The sequence below is a fragment of the Leptopilina heterotoma genome, unplaced genomic scaffold (assembly GCF_015476425.1).
Source record: "Leptopilina heterotoma isolate Lh14 unplaced genomic scaffold, ASM1547642v1 Lhet_358, whole genome shotgun sequence".
Lineage (NCBI taxonomy): Eukaryota > Metazoa > Arthropoda > Insecta > Hymenoptera > Figitidae > Leptopilina > Leptopilina heterotoma.
In genome coordinates this window covers 44766-65174 of record NW_025111038.1, presented here as the reverse complement: position 1 = coordinate 65174, position 20409 = coordinate 44766, and the positions used below count along the sequence as shown (strand labels likewise).

Sequence of the window (20409 nt, the reverse complement as noted above, 5' to 3'; positions counted from 1 at the left end):
CAGAAAGTGTAATGTAAACCCTTTGCAGCCTCCACGCGGCACATTCTGGGGTCATGATTCGTTTTATCAGCTAATGCAAAGGATATAGAATAGAGTACAAAATTTGATAAAAATTGGGATAAATTAAAAAAATTACGTCCCTCATTTTGAATTCATAATTTTTTATTTTGAAAGACAAATTTAAATTCAGCGACCCAAAATGTCCCTAGATATTGAAATTGATAAAAATCCAAATGAATTTTAAAAATTATGTCCACTATTTTGAATTTTTAAAAATGAAGGTCAAATTTGAATTTAGCTACCCGAAAAACCCCTAGATACTGAAATTAACAAAAATCCAAATGAATTTCAAAAAGTATGTTTGACAATTTGGATCCTGCATTTTGAAGTTTTAAAAATGATGGTCAAACTCGAATTCAGCGACCTGAAAAACCCTTAGGTACTGAAATTGATAAAAATCCAAATGAATTTCAAAAATGATGTCCGCCATTTTGAATTTTTTAAAATTAAGGTCAAATTCGAATTTACCGACTCCAAAAACCTAAATACACTAAATGTGACTTAAATTAAAAATAAATTTTCATAAATTTTACTTGTTTTTAAATTGTTATATTATTTAACCCTTAAACCGCACCCTGGGTGTGCGACACCCATATTCTAGCTTTTTACTCTAATATTTCGGTTAAGTTCGTAAAAATTGAACATGTGTCGTTATTGGACGATAACATTTTGTACTTAACTTTATGTTCCGTGAGGGACATTAGTCTTCCAAGTGTCTTTGTGTATTTGATAACTTTATGAAGTTGTCGGCGAAAAATTTCTGCTTGTTTGACACCCAGTTTTTGGTTTAAGGTAATTTCAGTAGTTTTAAAAAACAATTTTTTAATTATTAAAATTAAATAAATCATTATGAAACCTATTTTCCTTCAAAATAGATGTAATGAGCTATACAAGATAATTTTTCCGAAAGATAATATCCTATTCCAGCTTGGAGAACACACTTAAAAGTCCCCGGGTGTCGCACACCCAGTGTGCGGTTTAAGGATGGATTCGGCAGTGTGCGGTTTAAGGGTTAAAAATAATAAATAATAATTTATTTATTACTTAATTTAGGATCATTGCAATCAATAGTGTGTTAATAATGATATAAAACAATTTATTTTATAATTTACATACAAAATTGCATTTATTTTGCGCTAAGAAGTTTACTACCCAACGGTCGTTAACAGGCAACGGGTTAACAAAAAAAAAATTTTTTAAATTCAAACATATTTTTTTACTAAATTTTCTTGAAAAATTTACATCATATCATGTTTTATATTTTTTGAAGAATAGTTTTTTGTACAAAAAAATTATTTCAAATTGAAATTTTTGTGTATAACTTTGCCGACCTGCAATTTCTAAGAAAAAATTACACGAATGTCTACAAGTAATTCCCATTCTGTAGAAAATAACCTTTAAAGTAAGCTTAAGATCATTAAAAGTGTTCATGTTTTCAGAAGTTATTTAAAATTTTTATAAAACATTGACAATAATGATTTTTTAAAAATATCTTACACAGAAATAGAATTGTTAAATCTCAATACTCAATAATCTAATTCTTTTCACTTACAGTACAATTCAACACTTCTTATTTTGGAAATTTCATATTTTGGACATTTTGGGCTTTGGGAATTTTGTATTGTAGAAAAATAATTTTTAGATTGTGTATGGATTAAAAAAATTCAATTTTAAAGTTCTGAATGTTCTTCGCATGCTTTATAGTGATAGAACTCTACTGCGCATGCGTTATAGTAATAGAACACTACTGCTCATGCGTAATAATGATAGAACACTACTGCGTATGCGTTATAGTGATAGAACACTACTGCGCATGCGTTATAGTGAAAGACTACTACTGTGCATGCGTAATACTGATAGAACACTGCTGCACATGCGTTATAGCAATAGAACACTACTGCGCATGCCTGACATTGATAGAACACTACTGCGCATGTTTGACATTCACAGAACACTACTGCGCATGTCTGACATTGATAGAATACTACTGCGCATGCCTGCCATTGATTGAACACTACTGCGCATGCGTACCATTGATAGAATACTACTGCGCATGCGTATATGTATGTACAATGAGTATGTATATATACGATACGATGAATAAATGATAAAAGTCGAACGACCGAACTTCAGTACGGAGTTACACGACCGACGGACGACAAAACGACGACGAATATGTTAATATTATAGGAGATAGGAGATTGGGCCATTAATGTCTGCCTACGACCAACCGCGATTAACCTCCCACAAGAGTCGGTCCAGTACTGTCTGCCTAGATTCTACACCAACTTTGCCAAAATACTTAGTCATTTATTAGGTTTTTTATATCGCATTTGGGTTATTATCAAATAGAAAAAACTTGCTTCCGAGGCGAGGAAACAATAATTTAGTTAAAATTTCGTGATTTTTGGAAAATACGTGAGAAAAAAATAAGAAATACTGTTCCCCACCTTTTTTTATTTTAGGGTTTAGAGGATTTACTTGAGTTAAAAATAAACAAATTTTATTGTGAAGAATTTGTATCCTGAACTTTGTAGAGAAAATTTTATTGTTAAATGAACGTTGGTAACTTGAGTTTCATCTTATAACGCGAACCCTTCAACTTTTTCGATTATTAAAAATTCTTTATTGTTGTTATTGTTACAATAGAAGTTAATTAGTTTTCGAGAAATTAAAAAATTACGAAAAGCATGCAAAATCCAGTATTTTTTCTGTATCTGACAGAATAGTCAACGAAAATTCTTCGATCAGGTGTCAGTCTTTTCATAATTTCATTAGCTTTCAGGAAAAAAATACGAAAAATTTTTGTCATTCTTATTTTCTACGTTTTAAGCATTTTTCCACTCATGGAAAAAGGGGCGTCCTGATACTCACGGACGGTAGTGTATAATTTTCTTCTATTTGCCTAAACTGCGTTTGTCGAATAGCAAATGCCTAGCCAGTTAGCTAATTGCCTGATCCCTTCAGACGAATAATAGTAATATTGAAGCTCGTTCGTCTACTCAGCGCCGATTAGCTAACTGCCTAGGCGTTTAGCTAAATGACGGATTCTTGTATTTGCCTACGACATATATACGGGACGCATGAATAATCTCTAGAAATTATTAGTTAGAAGTTTTAAATGATTGAATTTCATTAATTAGAATTTTCTTTTAGCAGAATTTCATTTATTTCGAATTTTTGTTTAATCGATTTTAAATTGACCCGAATATTTACATTAACAGATTTATAAATACTCGAATTTTTATTTATGAGAATTATCATTTAACACAATTTCCATTAATGGTAGGGGAGAGTCTCCAGTTGTGAGACGGGTTTCATTTTTGACCCGTAAATTGTAAACGGGTAAACGAAATTGTAAATAAAATACATCGTTCGAAAGGTAACAGAAATACGCAACTTTTATTAAAAGAAAGTATAGTGTTTCGATGAACTCAAAAAATTTTACGATACATTTTCCGAGCACATCGCTTTTTTCAAAAAAAAAATGTCTCCAGTTGTGAGACACTCATTAAAAATTGCTAAAATTTAATAAGTTTGACATAAAACGTTATGTTTAGTAGAAATAATTAAATATATTAATAATATATATTATTATATACTAAATAATAATATTTATTCGCCCAAATATGACTATAAAATAAACACAATTTAATAGCTTCAACAAGAGCATTAAATTGATTTCTTCTGAATCAATTGACTTTTTTCCACTTGACATGCCCAAAAATACTAAAAAAAAATCAAAACAACATTTAAATAGTATGCCTGCAAAGTCGTATTTTTATGCTGCCCAGATGGGTGTTGACACCGTCTCACAACTGGTGATATGCTGTGTCTCACACCCAGAAATTGGCGCTATTTTAAAAAAGGAAAATTAAATTATTTTCAACCGTAGATTGGAACAATGCAATATTGCATCACAAAATATAAGGAAATCACTAAAAGAAAATGCATTACATTTACCTTTTCCAATTAATTAACTTGGAAAAAAAGTACTTTGCATTTATTAAAAAAACGCTTTTTAGTCGATTATCACACACAGTGTTGGTATTTAACAAAAACAGTTTATGTATCCGCTTCGGCGTACTCGAAAAAGTTGGCTCATATAAAAAGAAATGTTTTTATATAAACCAATCGGCTTTTTAATATTGCATGTTAAAAAAAATTGACTGTCTCACAACTGGAGGTGTCTCACAACTGGAGACTCTCCCCTACTTTCCATTAAAATGAATTTTTATTTATACGAATTTTTATTTACAAGAACTCTTATTTTACATTATTTCTACTTAGTCTAATTTTGAAAAGACAGAATTTCCATTTCGGCGAATCTTTATTTGTCTAAATGTTTATTTCCATGAATTATCATTTGACAGAATTCTTAAAAGAACGAATGTTCATTTGTGCGAATTTACAAATGGCCGACATAACAACATGCCGAAAGATTTCGGCGCCAGTTTCAAAACTGACCAATTAGAAAATGTTAAGAAAATTGTGATTGGTCAGTTTTGAAACTGGCGCCGAAATCTTTCGGCATGTTGTTATGTCGGCCATTTGCAAATTCGCACAAATGAACATTCGTTCTTTTAAGAATTCTGTCAAATGATAATTCATGGAAATAAACATTTAGACAAATAAAGATTCGCCGAAATGGAAATTCTGTCTTTTCAAAATTAGACTAAGTAGAAATAATGTAAAATAAGAGTTCTTGTAAATAAAAATTCGTATAAATAAGAATTCATTTTAATGGAAAGTACCATTAATGGAAGTTGTGTTAAATGATAATTCTCATAAATAAAAATTCGAGTATTTATAAATCTGTTAATGTAAATATTCGGGTTAATTTAAAATCGATTGAACAAAAATTCGAAAAAAATGAAATTCTGCTAAAAGAAAATTCTAATTAATGAAATTCAATCATTTAAAACTTCTAACTAATAATTTCTAGAGATTATTCATGCGTCCCAAATATACATATATCGTGGGAGTGAAAGTAAAAAATTGTCAGAGCAAGACACGAGGTGATTCAGTCAAAGAGGGATGAAAATCTGTAACCAGCGAGTGAGAGAGGAAGGAAGGGATGCGAAACGGAGTAGCACTCTATATAGACTCCAGAAGGCCGAGAAAAAGGTAGAGGGCCGGTCGATGCCGCAAGGTCACTCAATATCGACAGTCTTGTCCGGGATACCTTAAGCTCACTTTTCGACAAATTTCTATCAATTTCGATTCACCTTCCCCTCATTTATTCATTAATTAATCAAAAGAATAATTAATCCTATCCCCCTATTATATTCTCCATTAAAAAATCAATATTTCATCTGAATATATTAATTTTTAATAGTTCAAAATTATCTCTGGAGTATATAAAATTAAGAAATTTGTTTAGAATTCTCCTACTGACCTACATTCGAAAAATATAACGATCCCATTATTTTCGAAAAGACGATCACAAAAAATAATTTCTCTACAATTAATTGACAATTCCATAAATATAGTACCTATCTCCCTTTAAAAAAAGTTACTTCAAATTTACTAATGCATCCCGTGTAGAAATTTCCCCATTTGTCCCTATCTCTAGTAGGGACCTCGCTAGATTCTGACTAGAATCTCTAGTCTAGAAAAACTAGTCGGGCTTCAATCAAATTCTAGTTAGATAATTCAGACTGGAAAAAACTCACTAGGACCTTATCGATTTCAAACTAGACAAACTAGTGTACAAGTATGACATACATAAATTATCTTTCTATACATATAAATAATTCAGATTAATAGATAGAAAAACTTACTAGCATTATTTATTAAAAAATTTTGCATATTATTTAATTATTTAATTTTTTAACATTTTTTAAACAAAATTTTAAATATTGTAGAATATTTTTACAAAAAATTCCAATAAAGCAATTTTATTAAATAAAAATCTTTTATTTAATATGTAAATTAAAAGAATAAAACATAAATAAATATTAATTATGTGGGTATAACTAATTTTTATTACCTAAATATTGTAATATTATTCGTAAAAATAATTTTTTTTTAAAAAGATATGTATGTGCAATTATACTTTAAAATGTTTTTCACAATTAATGCAAGTATTTAATAATAATTAAAAAGATGCTATAATATTATAATTACAATAATAAATTGAATAATATAATTATAATAATTATAGTAAATATAAAAAGCACTGCAATTAGTAATGTTTAATTTTTCAATAATGTCATAATTAATTATTATTAACTATCATTAGGAATGCAGAGTTAAATAAGAGTGATGAATAATAACTCCCTAAAATTCAAAATATTATGAATTAATTATATCTATAACGTTATTGAAAAATTAAATATAACTAATTTATTACATTACTTTTTATATTTTTATATTTACTATAATTGTTTTAATAAATAATAATAATAATAAATAATATAATAATAAATAATATATTACAATATTTAGTTAATAAAAATTAATTATATCCACATAATTAATATTTATTTATGGTTTATTCTTTTTTAATTTACTTAATAAATAAAAGATTTTGTTTAATAATTAAAAAATTAAGTAATCAAATAATATGCAAACTTTTTTAATAAATAATGCTTGTAAGTATCATCTAACTAAAATTAGATTGGAACCCGACTAGTTTTTCTCGACTAGAGATTCTAGTCAGAATCTAGCGAGAGCCCTACTAGAGATAGGGACAAATGGCGGAATTTCCAAACGGGATGTACTTTAAGCGGAAGTCCATCCAACCTATCATGGCCGAGAGGTATGTGTATCCGTCTGGTGTCCCCAAGGTCAAAGGTTCGAACCCTCATAGGCACGAGATTTTTCGTATGCAACAATCATTAATAATGTTAATATGAATGGAGAATTCAATTATAAATAAGTTAAGTTGAAAAATAATAATTTTTAAAACCGGTAGAAGTGAACTAGAACTTCTAGTCGGGGCCCTATCAACTAGAGCGTGACAAAATCGACTAGAACCCCACCAGTTTCTCTAGTTGGAGCCCTTTTTCAAATGGGGTAAACTGGTGAGGTCCCCACTAGAACCCGACCACCATTTCTACACGGGATATTCTCACCATTTATTTTATATGAAAATTATCAAAAAAAAATGTCTACAGTTTAGAAAAATGTTTATAACAATAATTGTTTTAAAGAACTATGTTTTTTGAGGGGGAGTGACACCTTTGACCCGAAAAAAAATCGAATTTTTTTTTTTGCTTAAACGATACCTTATAAAGTGTAGAATATAAATTATATCATTAGAGATGATTTCGAAGTTATTTTATGTGAAAAAAATCAAAATCTGCAAAAGGTGTCCAAGAGCGCTTCAAGTGCTTTCAAAACTTCAAACGCGTTTTTCTCGAAATGACGTTTTTCAAAACGGTGGGCAGTCTAGCTAGAACAGTTTTGATCGGACTGACTTCGGACAAGTTTTTTTTATCGTCATTTACTAATGCTTTCGAGAACGTAGCGTATTTTTTTTTGGTTTCTTTGTTTTTTTTGGCAACAGATTTTTTGACAAATTTTCGCCCTAAAAATCGACTTTTTACTTCAAACAACTGCCAAATACACCAAAATTAATATTTTTAAAATATTCTACGTACTCGAAAGCTAAATCTATCTCAGATTCAGAAAAACTTTGAATTTTTGATTTAGATTAAACTGTCTAACCGGAATCTTGCCCACCGATTTTCTATGCAGAGAAAGGAGACCAACTTCGGCGCCCTCTATAGGCAACAAATTTAAACTTTTTTTACGTATAAATATATTTTTGTAAACTTAAAAAGTTTACAAATAAATCCCTCAAAACCAAATTTTGTTTACTTTATTCCCGTGTCTTAAAAAAATTCATAAAAAACAGGTTCAAAATCAAAGGTGTCACTCCCCCTTAAGCTTTTATTCCAAAGCTATACTAATCAACTTCTGATTCTAGAAAGAAAAAAAAAAATTCCCAAAAAAAGCAAACTTGGTTAAAAAAAATTGTTTAAATAATTGTTAATAACAATTAAATTTAATATTAATTGTGTTATTTTGCTTTCAAAAATTAAATTTCACTTAATTTTGTAAACTCAATAAAGTGTTTTTGTTTTTAATGTCTCCGAAAGTATTTAAATTTCAAAATCTTTCAATATAGGCAATTTGTTTTTTATTTAATATTTATAATCGTATTAATATTAATAATTATAAAATCGTTTTCACACTTTTCATTTGCATGTGTTCTGTGACAATTTCTCAAAGTTTCATAGAAATCGAAGAAATAGGGGACAACTTTAATTTTTTTAGCAAGGACCTACCCAGATTAAAATTAAAAGTACAATTATTATTTAAATAATTTTTAAACAAATTATTATTCTTATTTTTGTTTAAATTATAATTTTATTCTTAATGTAAATCGGCATTTGAAAAATGTTTGGTAAATTTGCATGATTAGAAAAAAGTGCATCTTTCTAGTATACTATTCTGTGAATACTTACACGGAGAAAAAAATGCTGTTGAATCAATGACATATGGGTTTGATTCATTGAATAGTGTCATAACGGGCTGCCTAACGTATATGCTGTTGTTTTGAAAGCACCGATTCTAATGATTCGATAGTATCACTTTCTTTGAAACAAAAGCATATTTCTCAAATTGACAGCATACTATGTTAATTCGAAGGTGAATCCTTTTGAATCAATAAACAACATTTTTTAATTTAACAGTATATGCTTTTGAGTCAATGACTATAACTTTTAAATTTAAAAGCATCATTTTTATGATTCAAAAATTTGTACTCTTAATTTTTTTAGTTGTTGCTATCGATTGAATAACACCATACTGTTAATTCAATTCTTTTATGTGGTTAAATATATACCAACGATAAATTGAAAAAAGGGAATTTTTGTTCACATGTTTTTTATATACTATAATTAATTCTCACACCTTTAACACAACACTTTTTATACACATCTTTTTTTCAATTTTTCACACTAACATATACATCTTTATTATTATTTTCATTTTTCCCAACGGCTAAACACACACACACACATACACATTCAAACACACTTGTCTTTTTTAGTCAGAAAAATACGGCTATTCCCAAGCGGTCACCCATCCATTTAGTAACCGCGACCAACGACGCTTAACTTCCGTGATAGACGAGAACCGCCGCGCTGCAATGTAATACATCCGCTTCTCAACGTTGGGCACTTACTTTGTGGTTAAATACCGTGCTCGAGATTTTTCGCGTATATAAGGGAATTTATATAGGGAATTTATATTTAACTAGTCATTAATTAATTAAAAGAATTTAAATAATACTTTTTTATATTGGAATCTCAAAAACGACAGGTTTAATAAACATATAAATATATGTGGGTAAGTATTTCAATAAATTTAGTACCTGTCAATGTCTCAAAACATAGTGTTCTTATTTTTATAGCATATGCTATAGGCAGTCCGCAATAGCACCACTCATTGAAACGAAAGCATATGCTTTCGTTTTCAGAGCGCGCTTCTTTAGAGCAAACAATTTTTCATTTGATTTAAATTTACACGCATTTTCTTCAAATTCATCTATTAGATGCTTCAAATGAATAATGTCAAAGAAGCAAAAAAATAATTCTGTTGCTATATATAGATGAACTATAGAAACAATTTGCACAATATCATTAATTCTACAGTACCGTACTTTTAATTTAAACAGTTTCATTTTTTCATTTTAAGCAATATACTTTTCGATTAATAAATGTGTCATTGAATCAATGACGGGGAATTCAATAGCATGGAGATATTTGATTCAACAGCACTTTTTTTTCAGTGTAGTAATAAACAATAATAATTTGTTTAAATCTTGCTTAAATAATAATAATAATTATGTTTTAAATCTGCATCGGTATTTATGTAAGGTCCGGTAAAATGCAAAATTAGAAAAAAATACACCTCTTTAGGTACAATATGCACAGAAAGAAACCCGACTCACTTTTGTTGCAACGCATTTGGAAGTCGGTCTCGAAATGAGTAATCGGCAACTTCAAGTGACTCAAAATAGAAAAAATGTCAGGTTCTAGTTTTTGTGTGTGTGTTATGTTGGCAACAACTATAGAAAGTGTCTGCTGCGCGTTGCGCCGTTACTTTTTTTGTGTTTCGCATGTTTCGTGTTATATGGTTGCCATCCCTGTCAGTCAATTCACAAGTGACTAACCTGAAAAATTGCTTTTAATTTCTCATAAATGCGATAAATCGACTTCAAGTATTAATGTTTTGACAAGTCCAACGTGTTTATTCATTATATACAATTATTTTAATTCATATTTTTATGAATTATTCCCAGTTATTCCAATGCTATTGTAATTTTATCATAAAGCCAAAATGATACCGCTTTTACTCATTTTGAGTTTTTTCCCCAGAAACTCAGAATGAGTCGAAGGGGTATCATTTTTGTTGCACTTCAAAATGAGTATCATATGATACTCATTTTGAGTAAAGTTTTTTTCTGTGTGTAAAAAGTTAGTAATTAACAATAATAATAATAATTTATTTAAACAAATAGAAATTTAAAAAATGCACAGTATTCTTACAAATTTATTGCCTGTCATTTTCTAAAAAGAAAAATTGAATTCGGTTAAAATTTACGAATTATACACGGAGAAAAATAAATAGTAATAATTATACTATTTTCGATGAAAAATTACTACTTTTAAGTAGTAATTTTGAAACTGCTCGAAAAATAGTAACTTTTGCTTCGTATTCAAACGATTTTTACTTTTTTGAAAAAGTATAATTTACTTCAAGGAATCTAAATTTTATTAAAAGCCGAGTAATATTTAAAATGTCCCGAGCAATTAATACTCTGAGCGAAGCAACTTTTATTACGAATCAGAGCAATTATTACTATTTCGGTAAAGATTTTTACTCGTAAAAGTAGTAATCCGTACCCACACAATGACGCGCCTCACACCGACGGGCGAAACGAATGCCGGCGCGCCTGCGCGTCTGTCCACGCCGTGACGAAAAAAAATGCTGGTGTAGAGAGCTATATTGTCTCGTTTTATTTTAATAAATTAAAATAAAATAATCAGTGCGTTCAAAAAATATTTTTTCAAGTAATTAACACTCTGCATGTGTATTATTATTCATTATTCATAAGTTTTACTTTTTTTTCACATTCTTACTTACAATTAACAACTTAACATATCGGAAAATCTTAACATCTATACAGTTTCGAACCCTACCTAACTTATATCTAACGCAACCTAAAATCGCACGCATTTATACTAAGCCTCTCGGCTACGCAATCGCTATGGAGAAAATTTCATGTTACCCGTATATATCTCTTTTCGATAAAGTGAACCATAAATTATATTTATTTAGATAAGTTACTGAATTAAAATATAAAAATTTATAATAATAATAATAATAAACAGTATTATTAATTTAAAATTACTTATTTTAATTATTAAATTATTAGATTATAATGTTAATGATTTTATTTATTTATATATTTTTATTAATTAATTAGTAATTCATTAAAAATTAATTAACTAATTTTAAAGTGATTATACATGAATTTCATACTTTGGAAATTGATAAATAATTAAAATGCATATAGCAATTAATGATCGCACCACTGATATAAACAAAATTGTCCAAAAAACTGAACCGTGCTACACGTGCTTCTTGTAGTGTTCTAAGTCGGTTATATTACCCAGAGAATATTACCGAGAATATAACCGACGATTAAATTTTCTGAGAATTTAAGAGAATGTGACATAACCTCACTTTTGTCATTGCTCTGTGGTAAATTCGATTGTCCGACGTTGTGTTTTTATTTAGTAGTTGTTATTTTGTTTATTTAAGTGACTATATATTTAAAGATTTAAAAAATGACAAAACCATAGAGTGTAAAATGGAAATATTTTAAAAGCAATGAATACAAAAACAATTAAATTCTTCTGTAAATTTTGTAAATAATAATATGCCACAAATGCTATATATTAAAGGTACTTGCACAGCTCTACTGACTGCAGGTTGTCATGGTAACGCATAAGAGTAAGAGAGTCAGAAAATTCAAATTAAATGGTTTTTCTCTCTTACTCTCGCAGCAGAGCTGACAGAGAGCCTTTATTCACAAATAATTTCAAAATATTTATTTTAAAAAATTTTAAATTCATTGTATATAATGTTAAATATATTACTTATTCTTTATTTATATATGTCTATATTCAAAAGTATCTAAACTTTTATTCGTACTAAGTTACGCATATTTTATAAACCTTATAAATGTAAATGTCATTAAATTTATAACTTAAAAAATATGTGGTTTTACTTTTTTTTATTTACATAAATAACTTAAAGAATTCTTTTAGATAAAAGTAATCATCGCAATTGTGCTGAAATATATGTATTTATATTAATAAAAATAATAAATATACATTATTTAAATAAATAAACTTAAATTCTCAATATTCTCTTAAATTCTCTTATAGTCTCTTAAAAAAATTAAATTACCGTAATTTCCTTAGGGAAATTACCCCAACTTAAATTCTCGAGAATTTAAGAACACTAGCTTCTTGTAACCTAGAAATGTTGGATCACTTTGACGTCAGGTTACGGTCGCTGCGCATGACAGTAGTGACGTGATCACACACATAGGTGTGTAACAGTAGTGGTACGGATTACTACTTTTACAAGTAAAAAGTTTGTTCTGCAATAGTAAAAGTTGCTTCTTGCAGAAGCAATCTTTATTTTCCGCAGTATTAATTATTAGAATTTCTACAAGTAATATTTACAACAAATCGAATGTAAAAAGTAATACAAAATTTAATAAAATTTACAATGACGATGTAAAAATTAAAATTCTTAAAGCAATTTTTAAACGTGACTACTGTAATAATTACTATTAGTAATTTTTACTACCAGAAATAGTAATTTTTACTTCATGCGAAGTACACTTTACTATGAATAGTAATTTTTAATATAAAAGTAGAATTATTACTATTCCATAGGAACTTTTACTTGAAACTCAGCACCATTTTTCTCCGTGTAGGTGATTTTGAACATTAGTTTGTATGTAGAGTATAGGGGACGCATGACGATTCCCGACAAAAATCCTGTATAATATTCGATAGACCTTATTTCATTTGTCGAAACTTCTTTTTTATGTAATTTTCTTTTATAAGAATAAGAATGTGTTGCAAATTGTTTATAAACACAATGTTTTTTCAATTAATGCTAATGAATGATAATAATAATTAATATGAAGATGGAAATAAGAGAATGTTTAAAAAATTGATTTCATAATATATAAATTTTTATTGAACCGAAATAATTTTGAAAAGAAACTTTGTTTTGATAAATTTTTGTTAAATATAATTATAGTTTAACAAATATTTTAGGTAATAAATAGTTTATAATGAAAAGTTTACATTTATTAAAACTTGCATATTTCAAAACTTAAATTGCAACAAAATGTCATTTTTCAGAATTTATGTTTAAGCAGCTTTCATTGAATGCAAATAATTAAACAGAAAAATCTATAATTGACTAAATGTTTAGTAAAATGAATTATTAAATGTTAATATTTTATTACAACAAAATTTTCTTTCATGTTATAGTTATTAAATAGATATTAAATTCAGTTGATTGTTTATTTAGACAAATTCTATAATTTTTCAATTAATATATAAACGAATTTTCAAATTACAAATTTTTTAAATAATTTAAATGTTATGTGACGGAGTTTACATTAGATCGAATTTTAATTTATCGACATTTTTATTTGCTGGAATATCTATTAAACGAAATGTTCATTTAAACGAATTTTCAATAAACAAAAAATTCTATAATGAATTCCTTCTTAACGTACTTATTATTTCATTCAAATATTATTTCACGGAAAGTTAATTTAATCGATTTTTTATGTTTCAGATTCGTTGTCTAAAAGAAATTCAATGAACGGAATCTTTGTTTAGTGGAATTTTCATTTTTCTGAATGTTCAATTCTATGAATTTCATTTGTAGAATTTTTATGTGACCCAATTGTCATAAATATTAATTTCTACATTACCGACATTTAAACACACGAAACTTAATATCGCCAAAACTCAATTTGTCCTACCTTTTTCTATTGTTGTCCTTGTCTTACTAACTTTTTTAAATATGAAAGTTACAATTAATAATATATTTATACTAAATAAATATAAATATTTATTTATCAATTGATAACTTAATGTTAATTACACAGGCCAACAAAATTTGATTCAATTTACTTTCCAAGAATCAGATAATACTTTTCGGAAGGTTTTCGACGTTCTGAATCCGAATCTGGCCTCAAAATAGACCCATCACGTCAGGTTTTTGAAATATTTTAACCTAAAAGTGCAAAAAACCTGTTTTTAGTCATATTTGATGTCATGTAACATCAAGAGATAATTTTTTATTTAAAAAGTTAATATTGCGTCTAAAAGTGCTACTCTTCCCCTTTAATATCCATTTTGAAAATTTAAAAAATCTTCATTTGTCTCTGAGTAATCGTTCATTGAATTTTTTGAGTTTGGCAAATTCTTCGAAAACTGAGTAGAAACCGACAAAACTTCGACAATAAAGCAGATTTTAACTACAAACATCTAAATTTTAAATAGTTCTGAGGATTTTCGATATAACTGAATACGAATTCGATATCAGATTGACAGAATTGAAAATGGCATATCTTAGGCAAATACAATCAATTTTAAGTAAATCGTCTGCCATATTGTATACGCCATTTTGAATTCTGTCAATCTGACATCGAATTCGTATTCAGTTATATCGAAAATCTTTAGAACTATTTAAAATTTAGATGTTTGTAGTTAAAATCTGCTTTATTGTCGAAGTTTTGTCGGTTTCTACTCAGTTTTCGAAGAATTCGCCAAACTCAAAAAATTCAATGAACGATTACTCAGAGACAAATGAAGATTTTTTAAATTTTCAAAATGGATATTAAAGGGGAAGAGTAGCACTTTTAGACGCAATATTAACTTTTTAAATAAAAAATTATCTCTTGATGTTACATGACATCAAATATGACTAAAAACAGGTTTTTTGCACTTTTAGGTTAAAATATTTCAAAAACCTGACGTGATGGGTCTATTTTGAGGCCAGATTCGGATTCAGAACGTCGAAAACCTTCCGAAAAGTATTATCTGATTCTTGGAAAGTAAATCTTGTCGGCCTGTGTTATTATTATTATTTGAAACAATTATTATAATTAATTAATATTAAGAAGAAAGAAGCTATCAATTATCCGAATCAAATTTTTACTAAATAAATTAAATATCTTAAATAAATCTCTATAAGCTCTTAGATTTCATATGTATCGACAGCACAGCTGCCCGGATACAGAAACCTGCTTAATCTGAAAAATATTTTCGAAATTAATTAATAATTTCAAAATTATCAAAGAATCCAAAAAAAACGGTAGCATGGTGGGATACGAGCCCACGACCTTTCTATTGCCGGTAGACTCCTCTGACCACTGAGCTACATGCACCCCGAGATTCTCCGAATTCTTTGACATATACTATCCGGCAATAGAAAGGTCGTGGGCTCGTATCCCACCATGCTACCGTTTTTTTTCTGGATTCTTTGATAATTTTGAAATTATTATTTAATTTCGAAAATATTTTTCAGATTAAGCAGGTTTCTGTATTCGGGCAGCTGTGCTGTCGATACATATGAAATCTAAGAGCTTATAGAGATTTATTTAAGATATTTAATTTATTTAGTAAAAATTTGATTCGGATAATTGATAGCTTCTTTCTTCTTAATATTTAACTGCCGAATGATAAATTCACTTTCTATAATTATAATTATTATAATATTATTTAATTAAGTGAACACGGTAATAAATAAAGATAAACTGAATATTGTGTAAAGATTGATTCAAGCTTGAATCAAGATTAGATGTTCGAGCTTCACTCATAAAGATTGACCGAGTCTTGAATCGAGCATGGGACGAGCATTGGGCCCAATATTGAACTAATATTGAGTGACAGTGATGTAAAGACTGCTTCTACTGTGGGTTACCCACACTGAGCGTTCAAGACTTAATCAAGCTTTAATTTATCGTCAGCATTGGTCTTTCGCGCCTGGGTCGTTTTCAATACGAGCTGTCGTTAGTGAGACGCAGGCGAGTCGGAGTCAAGCCGAAGTCAAGCTAAAGCTTAGTTTTGTTTATATTGACCTTAAAAATGATTAGTAACAAACAAATTATTTTTATCTCATACGGTTTTATAGCTATTCAAGATTAAAAATTGTCCGACTACTGTCTGATTTACCCTAAGTTGTAATTTCATAAAATATAGTAGTATTACAGCTACATGTATTTTATGGAATTACCCTGTGAATTTTTGTTACAAAATTATAATTGTTTAATGTGAAATATAAGACCACTAAAATCTATCGTATATATAAGTCTTTAATAATTTTAAGAAAGAAAAAAGTTTTTAAATTAGTAATAACATAGCAAAATCTAAAAAAAATTATGTCAACAGAAACTGCTACTCTTGATGAAGTTTACTATTTTCGTCTTTCGAGAATATTTTTAGAAATTATAATTTAAAAACTTTTGAAATTTCGTTATTGAGGACCTGGATCGAAGAACTGGCTCTTCGCTTGGACCGCAAGCGCTAATATCACACTGAGAGAAAAGAAGGTACACTGCTGTTCATTTGGAGGTTGTGTATCGCAATTCAAATTTGGATCAACTGCGCACTCTAAAGGGGCGTGTAACGCGCCCCTTTAGAGCGCGCTGCTGACTCTTGACTCGTGGGATGCAGTGAGACCGCATGGTCAAATAACCTAGGTTATGGAGCGTGTAACGCTTATAATTTAAAAACTTTTGAAATTTCGTTATTGAGGACCTGGATCGAAGAACTGGCTCTTCGCTTGGACCGCAAGCGCTAATATCAGGGGCCGTCCATAAATTACGTAAGACATTTAGGGGGGGGGGGTCAGCAAGATCTTACGAACAATAGGAAAAAAAACCTTTTTTTATATAGAAATTTTAATTAATTCTTGTCAAAATTATATTCTTGGTACGAATGGATAGAGAACGAAAACTTTAGTGAAGCTATATTGTGCATTACTCTTAAGAAGTAAAAAATTTGAGGTTCTTCGGAGCGCGTCACATGTATATTTTATTCAAATTCCCTGAGTTTTCCCTGACTTTCTGCTATTTTTAAAATTCCCTGACTATATTGGGATACAAACAAAAAAAAAATTTTAAATTGGACCCAAATACAAAAAAAGTTAATTTGTTAATAAAAAATTAATTGCCAACTCAAAAATTTAGTCACTTAAATTAAAATAAAAAAATTCGGATCTCTTATTTTCAATAAATAGATATCTGCGAGGAAATCTTTCCAAATATTTTGTTTTTAAAATTGCTTGGTATTTTTTAATATGTAATTAAATATTATCATATTAAAATTTAAATTATACTTTTATGAGTATAATTACTACAATAAAAAACCTGAAAAATAATTTTTTTTTAAAAACGTGATGTTATAAATAAATGCCAGAAAATATAATCTATTAGACTCAAAAATTTTCCGGATCAATTTTAAGTCTTCAATGAATGGCCATGTCATTGGTTGCAATATTGACAGAGGTCATTTCAATCGTGCTTACTTTATTAATTCACATTGATCGATGATATTTTTTTGCATAACGAGCAAACAATCAAGGGGCCATCCATATATTACGTCACGCTATTTTTGACCATTTTTGATCCCCCCCTCCCCTATGTCACACTTTGTCAGGGACATTTTTCTGCCGGTTGTCACAAATTAGTAGACCATCACCCTTAATATATGGCCAATCTAAGTTCGATAGACAAAAAAATTTTATATTCCGAAAAAGTTAACCAAATATGTAAAATTGAAAAATTCAAATTTGTATTAAGAATCCATCACCGCACCTACACAACACTAAAATTTTCCTAAAAAATTATTAAAGATTTACTTGCAAAGTTTAGTGACAATTGTGTAAAGATTGAAATGTCACACTTCAAAATAAATGTTTAGCGTGTGACACTTTTCTGAACATTTAAATTATATTTTCAACTAAATCTATCATAGGCGAAAATTGATCGTGACACTTTCCTGAACATTTATTGAAGTGGGACATTTAAATCTTTACACAATTTTGACTAAACTTTTCAAGTATATACTCCGTAGTTTGCAAGTAAATCTTTAATAAATTTTTATGAAAGTTTCGGTTCTGTGCATAATCGAATTTTTTAAATTTGAAAATACATTTTTAAAATTTTTATTTAATAATAATCAATAAAATATTTAATTAAATGGACTTAATTTTAATATTAATCAATTTTAATAGATCAAATATTCTATAGCTTACACTTTAAAATGCAAATAAAAATAATAATTTGCAGGAGGAGAATAATTGTTGGTGCGAATGAAAAAAAGCCGAATGAGACAAAAGCGTTTTCTCATTTTCTGAATATCGGTCATGACCTTCGTCGGCCTGGAAAACCGATGGTGAGTCTCTTTCTCTCTCTCTCTCTTTCTCACTTTGGTTGGCCTTGTCAGTATTTTTCTATATTTTTTTATTTCTATTTTATTTCATATTTTTTTTGTAATTTTCTTCTCCTTCATAGTCGATTTATTAAATGGCAATATTTATTTATTATTAGTTCAATTACTTGCAAAAATCAAGATTTTTAACCAAATAAAATTAGTTAATAAATCTAAAATTTTCATTATACTTTTTCGGAAATAAAACATTTAACGAGGAGGTAGGGTAAACGATACAGTACCAGCGGCGCAAAAAGCTTCACTCAAAATCCAAAAAAATTCAAAAAAATTGATCTAAAGATCCACTTATTTATAAGAATATATTGCATTTAGTGACCGAGAGAGCGACTTATAATATTTAATATGTGAAATTTTACATATTTATCGTTTAGAGATATTAATTGACATAAATAAACTCAAATTGTTTATAGTAATATTTAAATACTCTCTCTCACACACAAATAAGGCAAAATTCAATAAACAGACAAGTATAAACTTATTGTATTTTCAATTTGTCTTGCGTAATAAAAAAATCGTATATGTCTTTGAAAGAAAACACTAGTAAAAAATAAAATCTGCAAAGTATTAAAAAATTCTAATGACAATTAGAACTAATATTTTATTTTAAAACATTTCGCTATCGTTTTCGACCGTTAACTATTAAAACAGGAAATCAATAACAAAAATAATGAGAATAATAATAGATTTATAGAGAGAAAGATAAGAGAGAAAATTAACGATATGTTTCCCAACCTCTTTGGCGAGTCCATGCTCGTTTCCCGCGCCCTCGTGGTGAATAATTATTATTACATACACATAAAAATACTTACATTTTTCCCGGTTCAGTCATGTTGTTTGATAGTCGTCACTGTCGGGGACAAACGTCTCCCTTGGGTCCAGATTCCAATTAATATTTTCCCACTAATATTTTTAAATATGTAACTAAAGCAGGAATAAACACGCGGAAAAATTAAATATCACGCACCAAGAAGTTTTCCCGAGACGACAAATGGACGTGTGAATTCGAATATGCGACTTTTTTTACCAACTACATATATAAAATTAAAACTGAAACAAATTGTTTAACATCGTACTGATTATGAAACGCGTGCACAAAACGAATTTTTGATTGTTAGTAACAAATTGCTATAATCAATTTAAAGTATGGTTATTGATAAAAGTTCACTCTCGTGCTCATAAGTCAAACATGACTTTCTATATCTGCGGCAAACATGTCTGTCCACGGAAATCGCCTGCTTACGAGTTAAAGGATTATTATCAATGTCGCGATTTTCCAAGTGAAGAATTAAATTATTGTTTACGATATTGACAACCAATTATAATTTTGACTCCGTTTCACTGTGTTATTTTTTATGCACGATGTTTTTTCAACGTTGTAGTTTGCTCCAACTGTCATCGATTGTTGTCGAGAAATTTTGATACTGTTAAAATGGAAGCGTGGCGCCATCTATCCTTTATAATTGGTACTCCCTAGTGGAAGCGACAATTGTCGATAAATTGTAAATCTGAAACAAATAATTTGAATTCATAAATACTTATTAAACAAACTCATTTAGTGAAATGAATAATAAACTTATATTTAAAATATTATTACAAACTAGCTAAAATAACGCACGCGTGTGGTTTCTTTTCATATGGTATACATAAACATCCTAAAAAACATTTTTCATTTTCATATTAAATTATATTTTGAAAATAAAAGTAAATTTATTATATAAGCAAGAAAAGGTTAAATGCATATGTAAATATGAGAAATATTGAAAAAAAC

General features: G+C 28.5%; 1 protein-coding gene across 2 annotated transcripts in view; it reads right to left on the bottom strand.

The window, feature by feature from the left end:
* The window catches only part of LOC122505416 (TLD domain-containing protein 2), a 582826-nt gene extending 562772 nt beyond the window's left edge, over positions 1-20054 (bottom strand). For both annotated transcript variants that reach the window (XM_043617017.1, XM_043617018.1), the window contains exon 1: positions 19451-20054. In XM_043617017.1, coding sequence (XP_043472952.1) covers positions 19451-19470 — 20 coding nt within the window. In that variant the 5' untranslated portion in view covers positions 19471-20054. The remainder of the gene's footprint in view (positions 1-19450) is intronic.
* Positions 20055-20409: the final 355 nt, after the last annotated feature.